This window comes from Rhizophagus irregularis, chromosome 9, assembly GCF_026210795.1.
Source record: "Rhizophagus irregularis chromosome 9, complete sequence".
In the NCBI taxonomy this organism is placed as follows: Eukaryota; Fungi; Glomeromycota; class Glomeromycetes; order Glomerales; family Glomeraceae; genus Rhizophagus; species Rhizophagus irregularis.
This window is the reverse complement of record NC_089437.1, coordinates 3,568,274-3,583,401: the sequence shown is the minus strand read 5'-3', so window position 1 is coordinate 3,583,401 and position 15,128 is coordinate 3,568,274. Positions and strand designations below refer to the sequence as shown.

The following is a 15,128-nucleotide window of genomic DNA, read 5'->3' as shown; positions in this document are numbered from 1 at the left end:
TGATATAGTGCAAGGTTAAAAATTAAATAAAGGTATTTTTTTTTTTCAACTTAAATTTCGAGGGAGATACTTACCAGTGGTGGGCAGTTTCACAATGATGAGACTTTTATCGGCTTCATCTTTATTTTTAAAATAATTCGAAAGAAAGTTGACAGCTATCAACTCTTGGCCTTCATTAATTTATTCTTCAGTAAAATCTCCAAAAGTGACGTCAACCTTCCAAAGGGTCATCTTCTTACAATTAATCTTAACTTCATTTAAATTACCACCACGTACTTCATTATAGATAATATACTTAAGGTCTCCAATTTTGAGACTATTAAATAAGACTTTAGAATCACCAACATTGTTGGTTTCGTAAAGGTTAACCGTAAAAGAATCAGAAAGAGAAGTCTTTCCTAGGAGTAAACAATTTAGTGACATCGCCATTTTGGAAATAAATCTGATGTAAAGCGATAAAAAAAAGAATTTTAGAGGAAGAAGTATTTTTTTTGAGAAAGTTTGAGGATATATATATACTTTGATTACTTGTAAAACCTCATCATGATTGATCAGTGGCTTATAATGACGATATAGGTACTGCTGTACTACCAACTTACAGTTTTTAGCACCTTAGTTAGCCCTTTAATACATATTTGCAATATATACAACTACAATAAAACATATTATTATACTAAAATAGTTTCAAGACTAATTTAAAAGATTTTTAAAAATCCTGATTTAAAACTAATTTAAAACTAATATTAATTTAAAATTAGACTTGAAAATAAAATAAAAATTTCAGCATTTTATTATATAAGACGGCTCGAAGAAACTCAGACACGGGATCATTTTTCTGAAAAATTTTTTATAGGGTCATGATGTGATAACCCAATTTTCTTGTCATTTTTTAATTTGATTATATAAATCGCATGATCAACTAATCAATCATTGATTGGTTCGAGCAAATGGTCGAATATGATTGATTACATGTGATCGATTAACGTGATCGAGTCAAATAAGCATGGTAAATTTAATTCACTACTGAAAATTTAATATACTAAATGGAATAATGTTACAATTTCACAAATTTCAACGGGTTTGTACTGTATTTAATAATGAATTAAGGGATCATTTGTTATTTTACTGTTATGATGTATTATTACGATAACATATTTAAAAATTTTAAAATCTTCTTCAGATTCTTTTATATTAAATTTATTGGAAATTATGTTGAATACTTTATATTTGTTACACTTTCATTTCTTTCTTTATACATTACGTTCCTATTATTAAAAATAAAAAATGTATGAATGGCTTGAGGATGAAATTTCCATAATAGTTAAAGAAGGAAAGTTGATATATATATATATATATATATAAATTGAGAATACTCGAGAACTTTCTTCGAGTATTCTGAAAGAGATTCACAAAAGATTAAAACCGGACAAAATCTTAAGTTCATTAACTAATGGTGATATTACTGCAAATATTCCTAAATATTCTTAGAAGTAGTTGAATAGGTTTATGAAAGTTAAAAAATTCTCAAATAATTACTTCGAAACTTTTAGTAAATTAATTCGGATTTATGAGGTTCAATTATACAAATTATACAAACTAGTTTTTACGTTCCGACCAATATATCAACGGGTTTTTGGCCTGAATTATGATCGATTTTGGCCAGCATTATGGTTAATTTTGGCAAAGATAAATACCGGACCTCGGAACATTTAAATTAAAAGTTTATTTATAAGAAAATGAATTTTTAATACATATATTTTTTTTGATTGGATAAACAGATTTTAAACCGGTTTTAAAAACTAAGTTTTATACTAATTATAAATTTAGTTTAAACCGAATTATAAACCGTTTCACACTTGAGTTTTACAAAAAATTTAGTTTAAACATTATTCAAATTAGAACATTCTAAATTAAAATCATATGTAAATTTTAATGCAGAATTTGTAGATAAAAATCTCTATTGCTTCGCTGCACAGAATTATAGAATATAGATCTTAAAACTCTAACATGTCTTATTATACTATATTTAGTAATCATTTTCCATTTTACAATCACGTTATAATTGATTTGCGTGACGATTAATTTTAATGAATTATAGAATTATACCGATTTGTATAGGATATACGAAAATGGGTAATGTGTTACTATAAAAATAAAAACGCGGACAATTCGTATAATTGATTAATTGTATAAATTGTATATCAGTATCACAAAACAATGCAAGTAATTAGTCCATTATACTATTTTAATTTCTATATTCATAAAAATCTTTTTTCAACATTTATCGAACTTTCTAAAAACTTCTAAAACTTTTAAAAGTATAACATCTTTAACTTTCATATATTGTATATGAAATTTATCTTTTGTACCTTCTTTACCTAAAATTCCGTAACTTTTTTCCCCATTAATTCCTTTAAAACAACATATATCTTCCCTTAATTTATCATTGTTATTATTATTATTATTGTTATTATTATTATTGTTATTATTATTATTATTATTATTAATTAACATTTTAATACTACCAATATAAAAATATATTGCATTATTCACATGTGTCACCCACACTTCAATTAATTTCTTTTTTTCGAATAACGCTTTACATTCATCATTAAATTCAAAATCAAATGTTTGGCATGTTGAATCGTATCTAATGAAATCTGCAAAAATTTGTTTTGATTCTTTGGTTTCTTTATTCTTTTTTTTGTTTTGATTATTCTTTTCATTTTCATTCGTCGTTTTAAACTAAAATAAAATTAATATAATGTAAATATAAATTACGTTAAAAAACAAAAATTGTACAAAAAAAAAATAAATAAATTATTTACCATGAAAAGCCATCCGTCTTCATAATATTGTAATAATTCATCGGAAATTACTATTGGAATTAAATTATTCCATCTTTTACATGTCCTTCGTAATTGAAATAATTCGGGAAAACTAAAAAGAAAAATATAAAAAAAAATAAAAATAAAAATAAAAATAAAAAAAATAAAAAATAAAAAATTTAATTTTAACAAAATTGAATTTACCTCATTTCATGTTCATGATATAATCTTGTAAATATGTCAAGTAATATTTCATTCGGTAATTTATTGGCCATGATTATTATTATTATTCACGATCAAAAAAAAAATAATTTTTTTTTTTTCTTATAATAATATTTTTCGATGAATGTACGTACGCTCAAAGAGAAAATAATTAATGGAAAATGATTCGTATCTACAAAAAATTTTTCATTTATATTTATACATTTTTTTTTTATAAATAAATAAAAATACGTATGTTTGCAGCTAGTGGCCGTTTTGTTCAATGATAAATAATAATACAATTATTTTACATTATTCAATACCTTTTTTTTTTGCATCTTGTTATTGTCGCTATTGTACGGGATTGATCTATAAACGCCTACATGTTGCAGTAAGAATTATGCAATTGCAGCTGAAATATTATAATGGAAAGAAGTTTACGTAATAATTTATCATGATCCTCCATGCATGACATTACAATCAAGTGAATTTAGTAAATTATTTACTCAAACCAGTTCGTTATACAAATGAAATCGGGTTAAACCTTTAACCGTATCAAAGATTATCATATAAATAATCTCACATCCCCCCTTTTTTTTGGATTCTTTCTTTCACCTTTTTAATTCCTTATATTTTTGTTCAAAAAGATGCAAGCTATAACGTACCAGGATCCTTTTAAGGTTATTGTTAAAACCGTTGATATTCCAAAATTAATTGAACCAACTGATGTTATTGTGAAAATTATTGCTAGTGGACTATGTGGATCGGATCTTCATAGTAAAAAAATGAAAAAATTTGTTTTTTTTTGTAGATAATTTTATTCTCATAAACTTGATTTAACTTGATATTTAATTTGATTATATTTTGATTTTTTAGTTTATAGGGAAAATGAGAGAGGATTGGATAAAGGAACCATAATGGGTCATGAATTCGTTGGAATCATTCATGAAATTGGTGATGCCGTAACGACCTTATCAATTGGTGATCGTGTTTTTTCTCCTTTTACAACGTCTTGCGATAATGTAAGAAAGTTCATATTATATAAGAATTTATTAATAAACTTTTTTAATAATTTTTATAATTTAAAATTTTTTTTTTTTAGTGCTTTTATTGTAAACGTGGAATAACATGTCGTTGTGAAAAAGGCAATTTATACGGATGGATATCAAAAGGGAAAGGAATTCAAGGAGCACAAGCGGAATATATCAGAGTCCCTCTTGCTTCTACAACATTAGTTAAAGTTCCACAAGATATTAATGATAATGTGGCATTATTACTTGGTGATGTATTATCAACAGGTTATTTTTGTGCCCAAAATGGTTTGGGTCATGAATTTAGTGATAATGACGTTGTTGTGGTTATTGGATGTGGTCCTGTTGGATTAATGGCTATTGCTGCTACAATTTTTCTTGGTGCTAAATCTGTTTATGCCATTGATTGCGTTGAAGAAAGATTAAAAATTGCTCAAGAATTTGGTGCTAATATTATTAATTTTGTTGAATGTGATCCTTTGAATAAAATTAAAGAATTAACTGATGGTCGAGGTGCTGATGTTGTGTTGGAGGTAAATATACCAAATTTTAATAAAATTAGAATATATGTAATACTGTATATATAATTTTTTTATTTAACTAATGATTTATTTTTTAGGTTGTTGGTAATCCTTCAGCACTTGAATTGGCGTTTAATATTCTTAGAACTTCTGGTGTAATATCTAGTGTTGGTGTTCATAATTCAACAACTTTTCCTTTTAGTCCAGCAAGGTAAGTTTTTTTTTTAAAAAAAAATATTCATCATCTATATTATTTAATTTTATTGATTTTCTTTTTTTTTATTATTATTAAGTGGGTATGATAAAAATCTTACATACAAGTCAGGTAGATGTCCGGTAAAGCATATTTTAACTAAATCAATTCCATTGGCACTTTCTAAAAAATTTGATTTTGAAAAAATCATTACTCATACGTTAAAATTATCTGATGGTGAGAAGGCTTATAATATATTTGATAAGAAATTAGATGGTTGTATTAAAGTCGTATTTAAGATTTAAATATTGTTGTTTTTTAATTATTTTATACGAAAAAAAAAATCATTGTGATATATTAATTATTTATTTTTTTAATAAAAAATATATAATTACGTAACGTTGAACCAAATTTTTTCTTTTTCTTATAATTTTTTAATTTTTACTAAAAATATAATTAAAATTTTTTACAATCAGGCAGAGTTTTTTTGGAATCTTAAATATTAAATTTCGATTGAAATTACAAAATGAATATATAATTTTCTTTTACTTAGAGAAAATTATTGTAAAATTATCAGCATATACCAGTTACATGTTGACAAGCGTCTATTATTTTAAGATCAAGCCAGTCATGAGAAATCAGATTTCAAACGAGAAACGAAATAACTAGTTTATATATATACAATGATTATATCTAAAATAAACCATCGATAATTGGAATATCTATTAAGAAATTTATATATTATTAAATAGTTATTGGATGGGGGAAAAGAGATATCAGTCGAAATAGTGAAGATTCCATACATACAATATCAGCTGGTCCACAATATTTAAGATCACTCATAATGATTAATCCGATGATATAGAATCCGTGAATTCTGTTCTCACTATGAATTATATGAAGTGCGTGAAGTATATATCATAAGTAAAGTAATTTGAATTCTTTCTTTCCATGTAAGGTCATTATGATTTCGCTGTAAATAATTCTTAAATCTATATCCATACAACATTACAACACATTACAATTATTTCAAGCATATAATTTCTTTTTTAAACCAAAACATGGTCCATTCCTAATATCGATCTTACACCTAGCTGCACCATTGAGTGGACATACGGCTTGGTGCTATTGATCCATGTGATTTCCCATATAAAATTACACGTATATTTTTTTTAAAAAGTTACATAAAGCCGAATAGAATCCTTTCAATATAAATACCCCATCAATCTAGCACTTTCCAACATTTTCTAATCTTTTAAGTATTACTCAGTAACCTTTAAAACTTTTCAGTTGTTTTTCTTTAGAAACTCATTTATTATAATTTATAACGCCCATCAATCCAATCTGTTATATAAATTTCGGAGAATCCACCTTTAGTTAAAAATATAAATTATAGAAATCCATTCTATTAATGTATTAAATTGTTATCCAATTTAAAAATTTTTTAAATAATCTCGAACAAAATGTTCACAATATGTTATAACTAAACATTCATTTTGACAATTTTCACAAATTATGTAATCCCGTCAAAGTTCTTATTTAATTTATTTATTGCTTCTCTTCTGTAAGAGATTCATCATTATTAATCGCAGTATTCACTAGGGTATATTGTTAATTTTTTTTTTAATTTAAATAATTAAAACGAAAAGCAACTTCTTACGGCGATTGAGACCTAGTTTTGATGAGACGTGTAGTCAAGGCTTAAATCTTGTCAAGATATTTAATTAGAAACGTATTAACTTCTCCGATTCTTCGATTTCTCGGTATTTTAAGTGAATCATATTTCATATTTATCTTATTATTGCATCAACTGGGACCAGTCAATAATTCAAAAGAAAAAAAAAATGGTATTGAAATAAATATTTCTGGAAATTATACGTTATTAGCAGCCGTAATAATATTGCAGAATTTTAATGAAAACGGAAGGTAGGAGAAAGAATTTTTTTCATTTAATAAATTATTTAATTCGATATATAATCTTTTTTGTAACAATTAAAGGTTTTCAATTGACGAGTTGTAAATTAAGAAAAAGTTTCGCCCGATCAGCTAATCGATAAATTATTTTTACTAAGAAATTTTTATTCAACTATAAATATTACAAATATATTTGATAGGAATTAAAAATTATTATTAAAGTCTCAAATTACTATTATTAATCACATGATAGTTTCGTTTTGCTAACAAATTATAAAGTATTTTTACTTAAATTTACCAATTTAATTAAATTTGCGTGACCACGATACTCCAATTATTCACGTAATATTATGACTTTAATATTGTAAATATTGTAAAGGACATTAATGAGAAAATATTACTAACAAGATTTACTATTCAAATTATTGGAAATATTCAGATGGAGCACAAAGTATTTTTGTTGCTTTTGAAGATTCTTGATTTATGCATAATCATTTTAATCATTTTTTATATTTAGATCATATCGTTGATTGCAATCCAAAAAATCAAGAATTTCTAAAACAAAGTATTATTAGAAAACTCACTTTTATTTAAAGAATAATAATGGTTCTCGGAAAAATATTCTCTATAAATTTGCTATTATTGCATTTATAAAAAAAAAGCGTCGACTCAATTTTGGCATTAAAAATATTTTGATTTTCTGTTTTATATAAAAATCCAATGATAATCTAGCCGCATTTCCGCAAACAAGTGAACGAAGTAATCCACCCTAATCTTAACAATTCTACTCCCAAGAGATCGTTTCTTGTACTAGAATACTAAATAATCGATCGATCAATCTTTTATTTTATTTTTGGCTTTATTTTTTTGATTCTCCATTTTTGATTTTAATCCAACCTTGATTATACACATCTTCTTCAAATTTTATATTTTTCTAATGATAGTACAACAAAATAACATTGATTTGGATACGAATTCCTCCCCTAAATTTTCCCAATTTTCTTCCATTAACTTCGCTACTTTCAATATCCAAGGTGCGATCAACAAAAAAATGACACTTATTTCATATATCACATTCATTTATTACACGTATGCGAAACAAATCTACAGGATCCCAATAACAGACTAGATATAAAAAACCACAAAATTACAAAAAATTATTTTACACTTAATAATAAACAATTTCTTATTATACATAACCCTGATCCCTCTTACAACGAACGCATTAATTCTAAACGGATTTCTAAAAATCAATGGACTGATTTCCACAACTTCGTTTATCAATAATTTCAACGAGAATCCATCAATTATCGTACTCATCATGATCCTCAAAAACATGTTAATACGACATATGAACATATCCAACAAGCAATAGACAAAACGATAAAAAGCCTTAACCTTCCAAAAATTAAACAAAATTCTCATCAATTTGATAATTCTTATTCTATTCGAATGATATTCATTACATAAACAAACTTATTGCTAATATTAATGTTTTTTTCAAAGACAACCTCATACTCTTTCCAGTTTAACTCCACAAAGTCACAATAATAACCGACTTAAGTTGACAAACTTTTGGACTGGTTTAACTGGACTGAACGTAATTTAACGAAAATTACGGATAATCCACATTTACATTGTTTACTCCTAAATTTAATCCCTAAAGAGATTATTTATCCTTTTAAGGCTGCTGGTATAGGCAAAGCTCGAATGAAAAAAATATTAATTAACTTTTATACGACCTTCACAAAAACATTTACGAAGCTATTTGGAAAGAACGCTCCATTATGTGGAAAGAGACCAAGAAACGTCTTAATATCACCAAATCTTCATTCCGTGATTATCGACGCACACATCCTAATGATAATAATCGAAAACGTACACGTCATAACTGAAATCTTAACGACTCCATTATGGAACGTGGCTACCGACACCCTTTTAATGACTCACGACGAGCATTTGACAACAATATCTTATGGATCTATTTAACATCGTCAAATTTCAGACATAATTTAACTTGGTTATTATCTTTAGATGTTGATTTATCATCAGTTTCTTTTACCCATTGGACTAATATTTTCTTTCTTTTCTTTTTTTCTTTTCTTTTTTTTGTAATTTTATTTTTTCCTAATGCTAGTAGTAGCGTAATTTGAATAATGTACTTCTACTTACTAGATTTCCCTGCGATTTGTTTTATTACATATCTTTTGTAACAGATAACATTTACTACTCTTCTAGAAATAAAATAAATAAATAAAAAATATCGCGTCACAGGGGGGTGTGACATCGGTGGATTACACAAACGGGAAACTCAGTTGAAATTAATTGGCGCTTAGAATATAAACTATAGTATACAAAATATAAAAATTGTAAGTTAATCATGCACGTGTCATTGATAATAGTGTTTTGAATGGGGTTTTCAGTGGTTTTTTCAAAAGAAAAAAGAAAAAAAAAAGTTTTCTTTTTTCTTTTATTTTCTTTTTGTTTTCAATATTTACGAGCTCTTTTTCAAAATCAATTTATAACAGAAAAAAATAGGTAACGTAAAATGTCTCTCTCATTATTTTTTTCTACACATAAACATTACTAATTCTTATTTTTCACATTAAATACAATATCTCTTTTTTACATTAAAACCTTTTCTTTTTTACATTTAAATACCACTTTATTATTAGATGGTTTTTATTATGATGTGTAATCAATTTTTAAATAAATTAAATAAATTTATAGGAATTCCAGCTAGAATTAACGAATACGCATATCACATGATTAGGAAATGATTGGATTCAAAGTTTATAAACAAAATAAATAAATAAATAAATCAAATTAATATTGTTTCCACAAGATAGAAATGTTATTACAGTTTATAAACATAAAATTGACACCATTAACATCTCAGGATTTTAAAGTATGCTATCACCAAGAAAATCGCACGGTTCTTTCATCTATCTATAAAAAATATAATTAATAGTAAATTATTTTACATTAGAAATATTTCTTACCAATTCTAGATAGTTATTGCGTCAATCAAAAGTTCAATATGACTCACCTATACAATATTATTATTAAAGTTAGATATATTATGTAATAATTGTGTCTGATCGATGATCTTTCCATACTCAGCACACTCAGCCTCAAACGCGTACTATAGAACACGACGTGTCTCAATAAATACACAAGATGAGTCAATTTTCAGAAAAAAATTATATATATCCTATATTTTTTTCATACGTTTAATTTTTTTGTATGGTTTAAAATACTTTTTCGTACGTTTAACTTATTTTTTCGTACGTTTTTTTTTATTTCAATAACTCGGCAACAAACAACTGTCGTTTGTCGAAAAAAAGTTTTTTTTTTCTTTGGTCATTAAATGAGACAACTAAATTCCTCAAGGGTGCAACAGTATGCAAGAAAAAAAAAAATAATTTTTTATTCTTCAGCAACAACTACTGTTTAATACTAAAGAAAATAAAACGTATTTCTGGGTGATTGATTATGTTCTGCTTCAGAATTATTATTATTATTATTAGACCTCTCATTTGGTTTTCAATACTCTTGAAAACCAACGTGATCTTCACTATGATGACAAGAAGGTTTTGATCGTTCATGACCAGGTAATGGAGTATTGAATAATATTAGGTATATACCTACCTATTTATCTTTGCCTTTTTTATAAGAACTCTCTTCTTTTTTGGTATTGGAGTCATTAGTTTGTTTCTTTTCCAAAGAATCAATGTTTCCTTTTCTTTATCTTTAATTAAAACTTTAGCAGAGCAGGCAGCTTGTTTGATCTTCCAATGGTGGTAATATTGGTGAAAATTTTGTTCTCCTTGAATCTTTTTTATTATATTTTCTAGAATCATCAAAAGACTCTTTGTGATCATTATCTTGATTGTCTGTCCTTTTACAACTATCAGCTAATACATCTTTTTCTTTATGATTTTTATCATTTTAACATATTTTTTCGTATGGTTAACATATTTTTTCATATGGTTAACATACTTTTTCATAAAGTTAACATACTTTTACAAACAATATACAGTATATATCTGTTGTAAAATCATTAGATACCAAAGGTTACAAATTTCGCAAAAGTCTTCTAAGCCATATACAATAGAGAGCCATGGTACAGAAGTTAAAGGCCTTCTTTCTTGAGTGTAAAATGACTCAAGAGATTTTAAAAGAGGTGTGTATTTTTTTTATTTGCAAAGTGGGTAACTTCCTAAGCTAAAATTAGAACGGATAACTCATTTGAGTCGGGGAGTTCACAAATTTTACTTAGGAGGGTACTGGATTTATTTGTTTGGGTTGGGTAAGGGTGAGCAAAGTGGGTAATTCCTATGAAATTACCTGCTTTTTCTTTTTTATTTTATTTTTATTTTTATTTTTTTATTCCCTTTTTTTTTTTTATTTTTTTTTATTTTTTTTTATTTCTCTTGTTCACTTGATAACCAACTCAGGCAAATAACATCCTACTTTGTTATTGATAAAGTCTGCTAATAATTCTAAAGGAGGAATTGGCTAGTTCTTCTTTACCATTAAATAAAAATTTAGCACACTATTAATAATTTTTTCTTTCTTATAATAGGTAAATGCAGAGATTTACAATCACTGGTAAAATGAAGAAATTTCCTAGAGGAATTCTTGAAAAAAAGTAATAAAAATGTGAAAATTTTTTTTTATGTTTATACTTTATATTTGTTATCTGATTTCTTATTATTGAATTATATTCAATTATTTATCAATTACAGCATTATTTTGTATTGAAATACTGGACAACAGATGAAAATTCTCTGAATGGAGCATTACTGACTTTTAGATAAGTGTAAATGGCTTATTAAGAGACTTTAAAAGAGGTGTGTATTTTTTTATTTGCAAAGTGGGTAACTTCCTAAGCTAAAATTAGAACGGATAACTCATTTGAGTCGGGGAGTTCACAAATTTTACTTAGGAGGGTACTGGATTTATTTGTTTGGGTTGGGTAAGGGTGAGCAAAGTGGGTAATTCCTATGAAATTACCTGCTTTTTCTTTTTTATTTTATTTTTATTTTTATTTTTTTATTCCCTTTTTTTATTTTTTTTTATTTTTTTTTATTTCTCTTGTTCACTTGATAACCAACTCAGGCAAATAACATCCTACTTTGTTATTGATAAAGTCTGCTAATTCTAAAGGAGGAATTGGCTATGTCTTCTTTACCATTAAATAAAAATTTAGCACACTATTAACAATTTCTTCTTTTTTATAATAGGTAAATGCAGAGATTTATAATCACTGGTAGAATGAAGAAATTTTGCTAAGTTTATTCAAAAAGTAACAGATTATACAAAACTGAAAACCAATATTTGAAATTGAAAATTAAAATTAATGATATATCTTGAAAAGATTTTTGTGAAAAGGTAATATTTGACAATGAAGATTGTGAGTTGTTTGGTAAAGCATTCATGATGGTAGGTTGGCTAGTGGCATCAGATGCTAATGATCATTTCAATTTTAGGTGCTGACTGCTGAATAAAGATCTTAAAGATGAAATAGAGATAGGAACTGGATAAATAGTAAAGGTAAGATGAACATGAGAGGTAAAGGTAAGAGATAGTAACTTATTGGATCTAGTATATTGAGATGTACTGTACAGGGATGTTGTACATATTAAATATGCGCAGAGTAACGTAATTATGCGAATTTCATTACCTTACGTTCTTTATGCACTTAGCCAATCTAATGCTGGTCCATTTTATTTAAAGTATTGAGTGTATTAATAGTGTTGAGTATTTTAGTAGCTTTAAATTATAAGGAACATTATTAGATAAAAGCATAAGAAGTTGTTCAATCATATCATTTTTTATGTTTTTTAGTTTATTTTAATCCTTTTATCCTCTCTATTGATTCTAGTTGATATTATTAATATTTAATACTGTATAATGTAATAAAATAAATTTTATAATTTCAAAATTGAATTTATTTATTAAACCAAGTATACTGTACATTATATGTTATGTGAAAAAAAAGACAAAAAGATGATGAGAAATAAAAGAAAAATAAAAATAAAAATAAAAAATAAAAAATTTACAAGAAAATTATATTAAGATACTATATAGAATTTACAATAAAAAAAATAAAAATTTACAAAATAATTAAACTAACTTAAAATAATTTCACATTTTCCTTTTATCTTTTTTTTTAAAAAAAAAGTTTCTTCTTTTTATCAATTTCATAAAAAAAAAATACTATTTAATAATAATAATGATGATTATAATTAAATATTATTATTATTTATTTATTTATCATTCATATTCATTCATCATATACCCAAATTGAAACTTCATCAAGACTTTTTTTCTTAAAATCATGTTTTGTAAAAGTAGATTTTTCTTCAAATCCTTTATAAATAGCATCTTGATCATCTTTCCTATTATTATACCAATCTTCTAATGTTTTAGATTGTCCAAAATAATAAATATGTTTTGGTTCAGGTTCATGATTACAAAAATGAATATGATGTAACACTTCATAATCTGCTATATGATTTGCTCAATGTCTTAATAATGTTTGTTTACCTTTAGTTTGTGCTATTGCATATCAGTCACTGGAAATGTCACAATAAAAAAAGGCAAATTTTTTTTATTAAGGTCGAGAAAAAAAAATTTATGGCGCAGTACCCTCTTCAAATGTATAATACAAATATATAATTAAAGTTGGCCAAAATTAATTAAATCTGGTTAAATTTGCCGATCAACAATTTATAATTCTGGCCAAATTTTTGTTAATTCTGGCCAATTCCGTAATGCCGGCCTAAATTCCGTTAAATTAAAAAAAATTAAATCATATGTAACACCAAATTTACACAATATGATCGATCTAACTTAAATAATAAAAAACGAACATATTGACCGCTTCTATAACCTTATTAAAAAAAATCTCTCATACTCTTTGTTATTCAACTTTAATCTTCGCTGGAAGTTGTTGTATTTTTGATATTAAAAATAATAAAAGGTAAGAAAAACTTGAAATTTACCAAAGATAACAAGAAATTTAAAGTTTTAAACAAAAACTAGTAAAATATAACGTGTTTTTTTCTTAAAAAAAAATTTTTTTTTTTAGATTTATATAATGGATTTAGAGAAAAGCTTAGAATATGAGAATTTAGAGGAAAGTTTAACGGATAAGAATGAAACTTTTTATAGTGAATATGATGAAAATGAGAGTTTCAATAATGTAGAGGAAAATGAATCTTTAGAATCTTTATTTGAATTAGATTTTAATATGCTTACAAATGCAAAAAAATTAGTTCAACAAAATATTTCAGAGGAAGAAGACAATTGGGAGGATCTGAGTGATATAGGAAGTAATTTTTCTGAGACAGAATCTGATGATGAGCGTGATGAAATAATTACTAAAGTACCAAATAATGAAAATTTAACTCCATGCGTTGTAATTGATATGTTAGATGGTAAAATTCAGCGGTGCAACTCTAAAAAAAAATTGAGACGACTTTGGCAAATGATTGGAACTTGGCAAATTGACGATGAAGAAGTTAAAGCAAAAAATTTTTTAATTGAAGATTTAGGTGTTTGTTATTCGCATTTTTTATATGATCAAAATCAATTGCATTCATCAAATTTAAAACAAACTAAAGATTATATGGAAAGTATTATTCATAAACGCAGATGTTTATTTTGTAATAAAAATAAAATTTTTTTTAGTCGTGGTCCTAATTGTGAAAATCACTCATATAAAGTTATAGGTAAAAATATTCAGGTACCTTGTATAGGGCAAATGAAATGTGGTGCATTGCAAACATACCATTCTTTTGTAATTCCAACAAATTCGAGTAAACATGCACGATATATATGTATGAATTGTTATGAAGAAAAGGGTGGGCATATTTATCAACGTGTTGGACAAGGTATAAAAAAAGATCCAAATTGTGATAACCTGTCACATCATAAAAATGATACCAAAAAGGCATTAGAAGTAATTGGATATTGGATTCTTAATATTGCTAATTCTGATAATTTAGCATTTCAAGAAAAAATTTTAGCACATTTAGCTCCTATTTTATGTATTATTAATACTCAAGAAAAATCTGAGACTACATCATCAACGCTACTATCAGTACAAAATATAAAAAATGAAGTACCTTCTTTATTTATAATTCTTATTATTCTTATTTTAGTCAAATTTAATTACAATTTTGATAAAAAATTAAATCCTAAGAATCTTACGTCAAAACATTTTTTTGAATTTGGAGAAGCATTAGCACATTCAATAATACTCGCGAAAAATGAATTAAAAATTCACAAAAAATTACTTGAATCACCTACTTCTATAGAAGAATATCGTTCTATATTTCCTTCATGTTTAGTACAATTTTATGATGGTCTTTTAAAAACTTTATATGAAACAAAAAAAAAATTATAGATAGACAAAGAAAATATCGTA

The 15,128-nt window shown here is 25.6% G+C and overlaps 4 protein-coding genes across 5 annotated transcripts; 2 read left to right on the top strand and 2 right to left on the bottom strand.

Moving 5' to 3' along the window:
• Positions 1 to 180: 180 nt before the first annotated feature.
• On the bottom strand, positions 181 to 429 carry OCT59_029839 (uncharacterized protein; the record flags this gene model as incomplete). Its single annotated transcript, XM_066146246.1, has 1 exon — positions 181 to 429. The coding sequence occupies one exon, from the start codon at positions 427 to 429 to the stop codon at positions 181 to 183; it is 249 nt and encodes an 82-aa protein (XP_065994911.1).
• A 1,466-nt stretch (positions 430 to 1,895) lies between these two features.
• OCT59_029838 (uncharacterized protein) lies at positions 1,896 to 3,218 on the bottom strand. Its single transcript, XM_025332338.2, has 3 exons — positions 3,033 to 3,218; positions 2,829 to 2,940; positions 1,896 to 2,745 (listed from the first exon to the last, which is right to left on the bottom strand). Exons 1-3 carry the CDS (start codon positions 3,101 to 3,103, stop codon positions 2,275 to 2,277), a joined length of 654 nt encoding a protein of 217 aa, XP_025173314.1. The 5' UTR covers positions 3,104 to 3,218; the 3' UTR covers positions 1,896 to 2,274.
• Positions 3,219 to 3,628: 410 nt separating this feature from the next.
• Positions 3,629 to 5,184, top strand: OCT59_029837 (uncharacterized protein). 2 transcript variants are annotated; one of them, XM_025323576.2, is made up of 5 exons: positions 3,629 to 3,806; positions 3,906 to 4,051; positions 4,132 to 4,593; positions 4,680 to 4,792; positions 4,875 to 5,184. In XM_025323576.2, the coding sequence occupies exons 1-5, from the start codon at positions 3,677 to 3,679 to the stop codon at positions 5,077 to 5,079; spliced, it is 1,056 nt and encodes a 351-aa protein (XP_025173313.1). In that variant the 5' UTR covers positions 3,629 to 3,676; the 3' UTR covers positions 5,080 to 5,184. The 2 variants fall into 2 exon arrangements, with proteins under 2 accessions (XP_025173313.1, XP_065994910.1); XM_066146245.1 differs by having other exon boundaries at positions 3,639 to 3,709.
• An 8,612-nt stretch (positions 5,185 to 13,796) lies between these two features.
• On the top strand, positions 13,797 to 15,107 carry OCT59_029836 (uncharacterized protein; the record flags this gene model as incomplete). The annotated part of the gene is made up of 1 exon (XM_066146244.1): positions 13,797 to 15,107. One exon carries the CDS (start codon positions 13,797 to 13,799, stop codon positions 15,105 to 15,107), a length of 1,311 nt encoding a protein of 436 aa, XP_065994909.1.
• Positions 15,108 to 15,128: the final 21 nt, after the last annotated feature.

Bases quoted from the DNA above. Each gene is read 5' to 3' on its own strand.
- OCT59_029838 (XM_025332338.2), bottom strand. From the start codon at position 3,103: ATGGCCAATAAATTACCGAATGAAATATTACTTGACATATTTACAAGA. The intron at 2,941-3,032 runs GTAAATTCAATT...TTTTCTTTTTAG, and splicing joins TATCATGAACATGAAATGAG to TTTTCCCGAATTATTTCAAT. The intron at 2,746-2,828 runs GTAAATAATTTA...ATTTTATTTTAG, and splicing joins AAGACGGATGGCTTTTCATG to TTTAAAACGACGAATGAAAA.
- OCT59_029837 (XM_025323576.2), top strand. From the start codon at position 3,677: ATGCAAGCTATAACGTACCAGGATCCTTTTAAGGTTATTGTTAAAACC. The intron at 3,807-3,905 runs GTAAAAAAATGA...TTGATTTTTTAG, and splicing joins ATGTGGATCGGATCTTCATA to TTTATAGGGAAAATGAGAGA. The intron at 4,052-4,131 runs GTAAGAAAGTTC...TTTTTTTTTTAG, and splicing joins TTACAACGTCTTGCGATAAT to TGCTTTTATTGTAAACGTGG.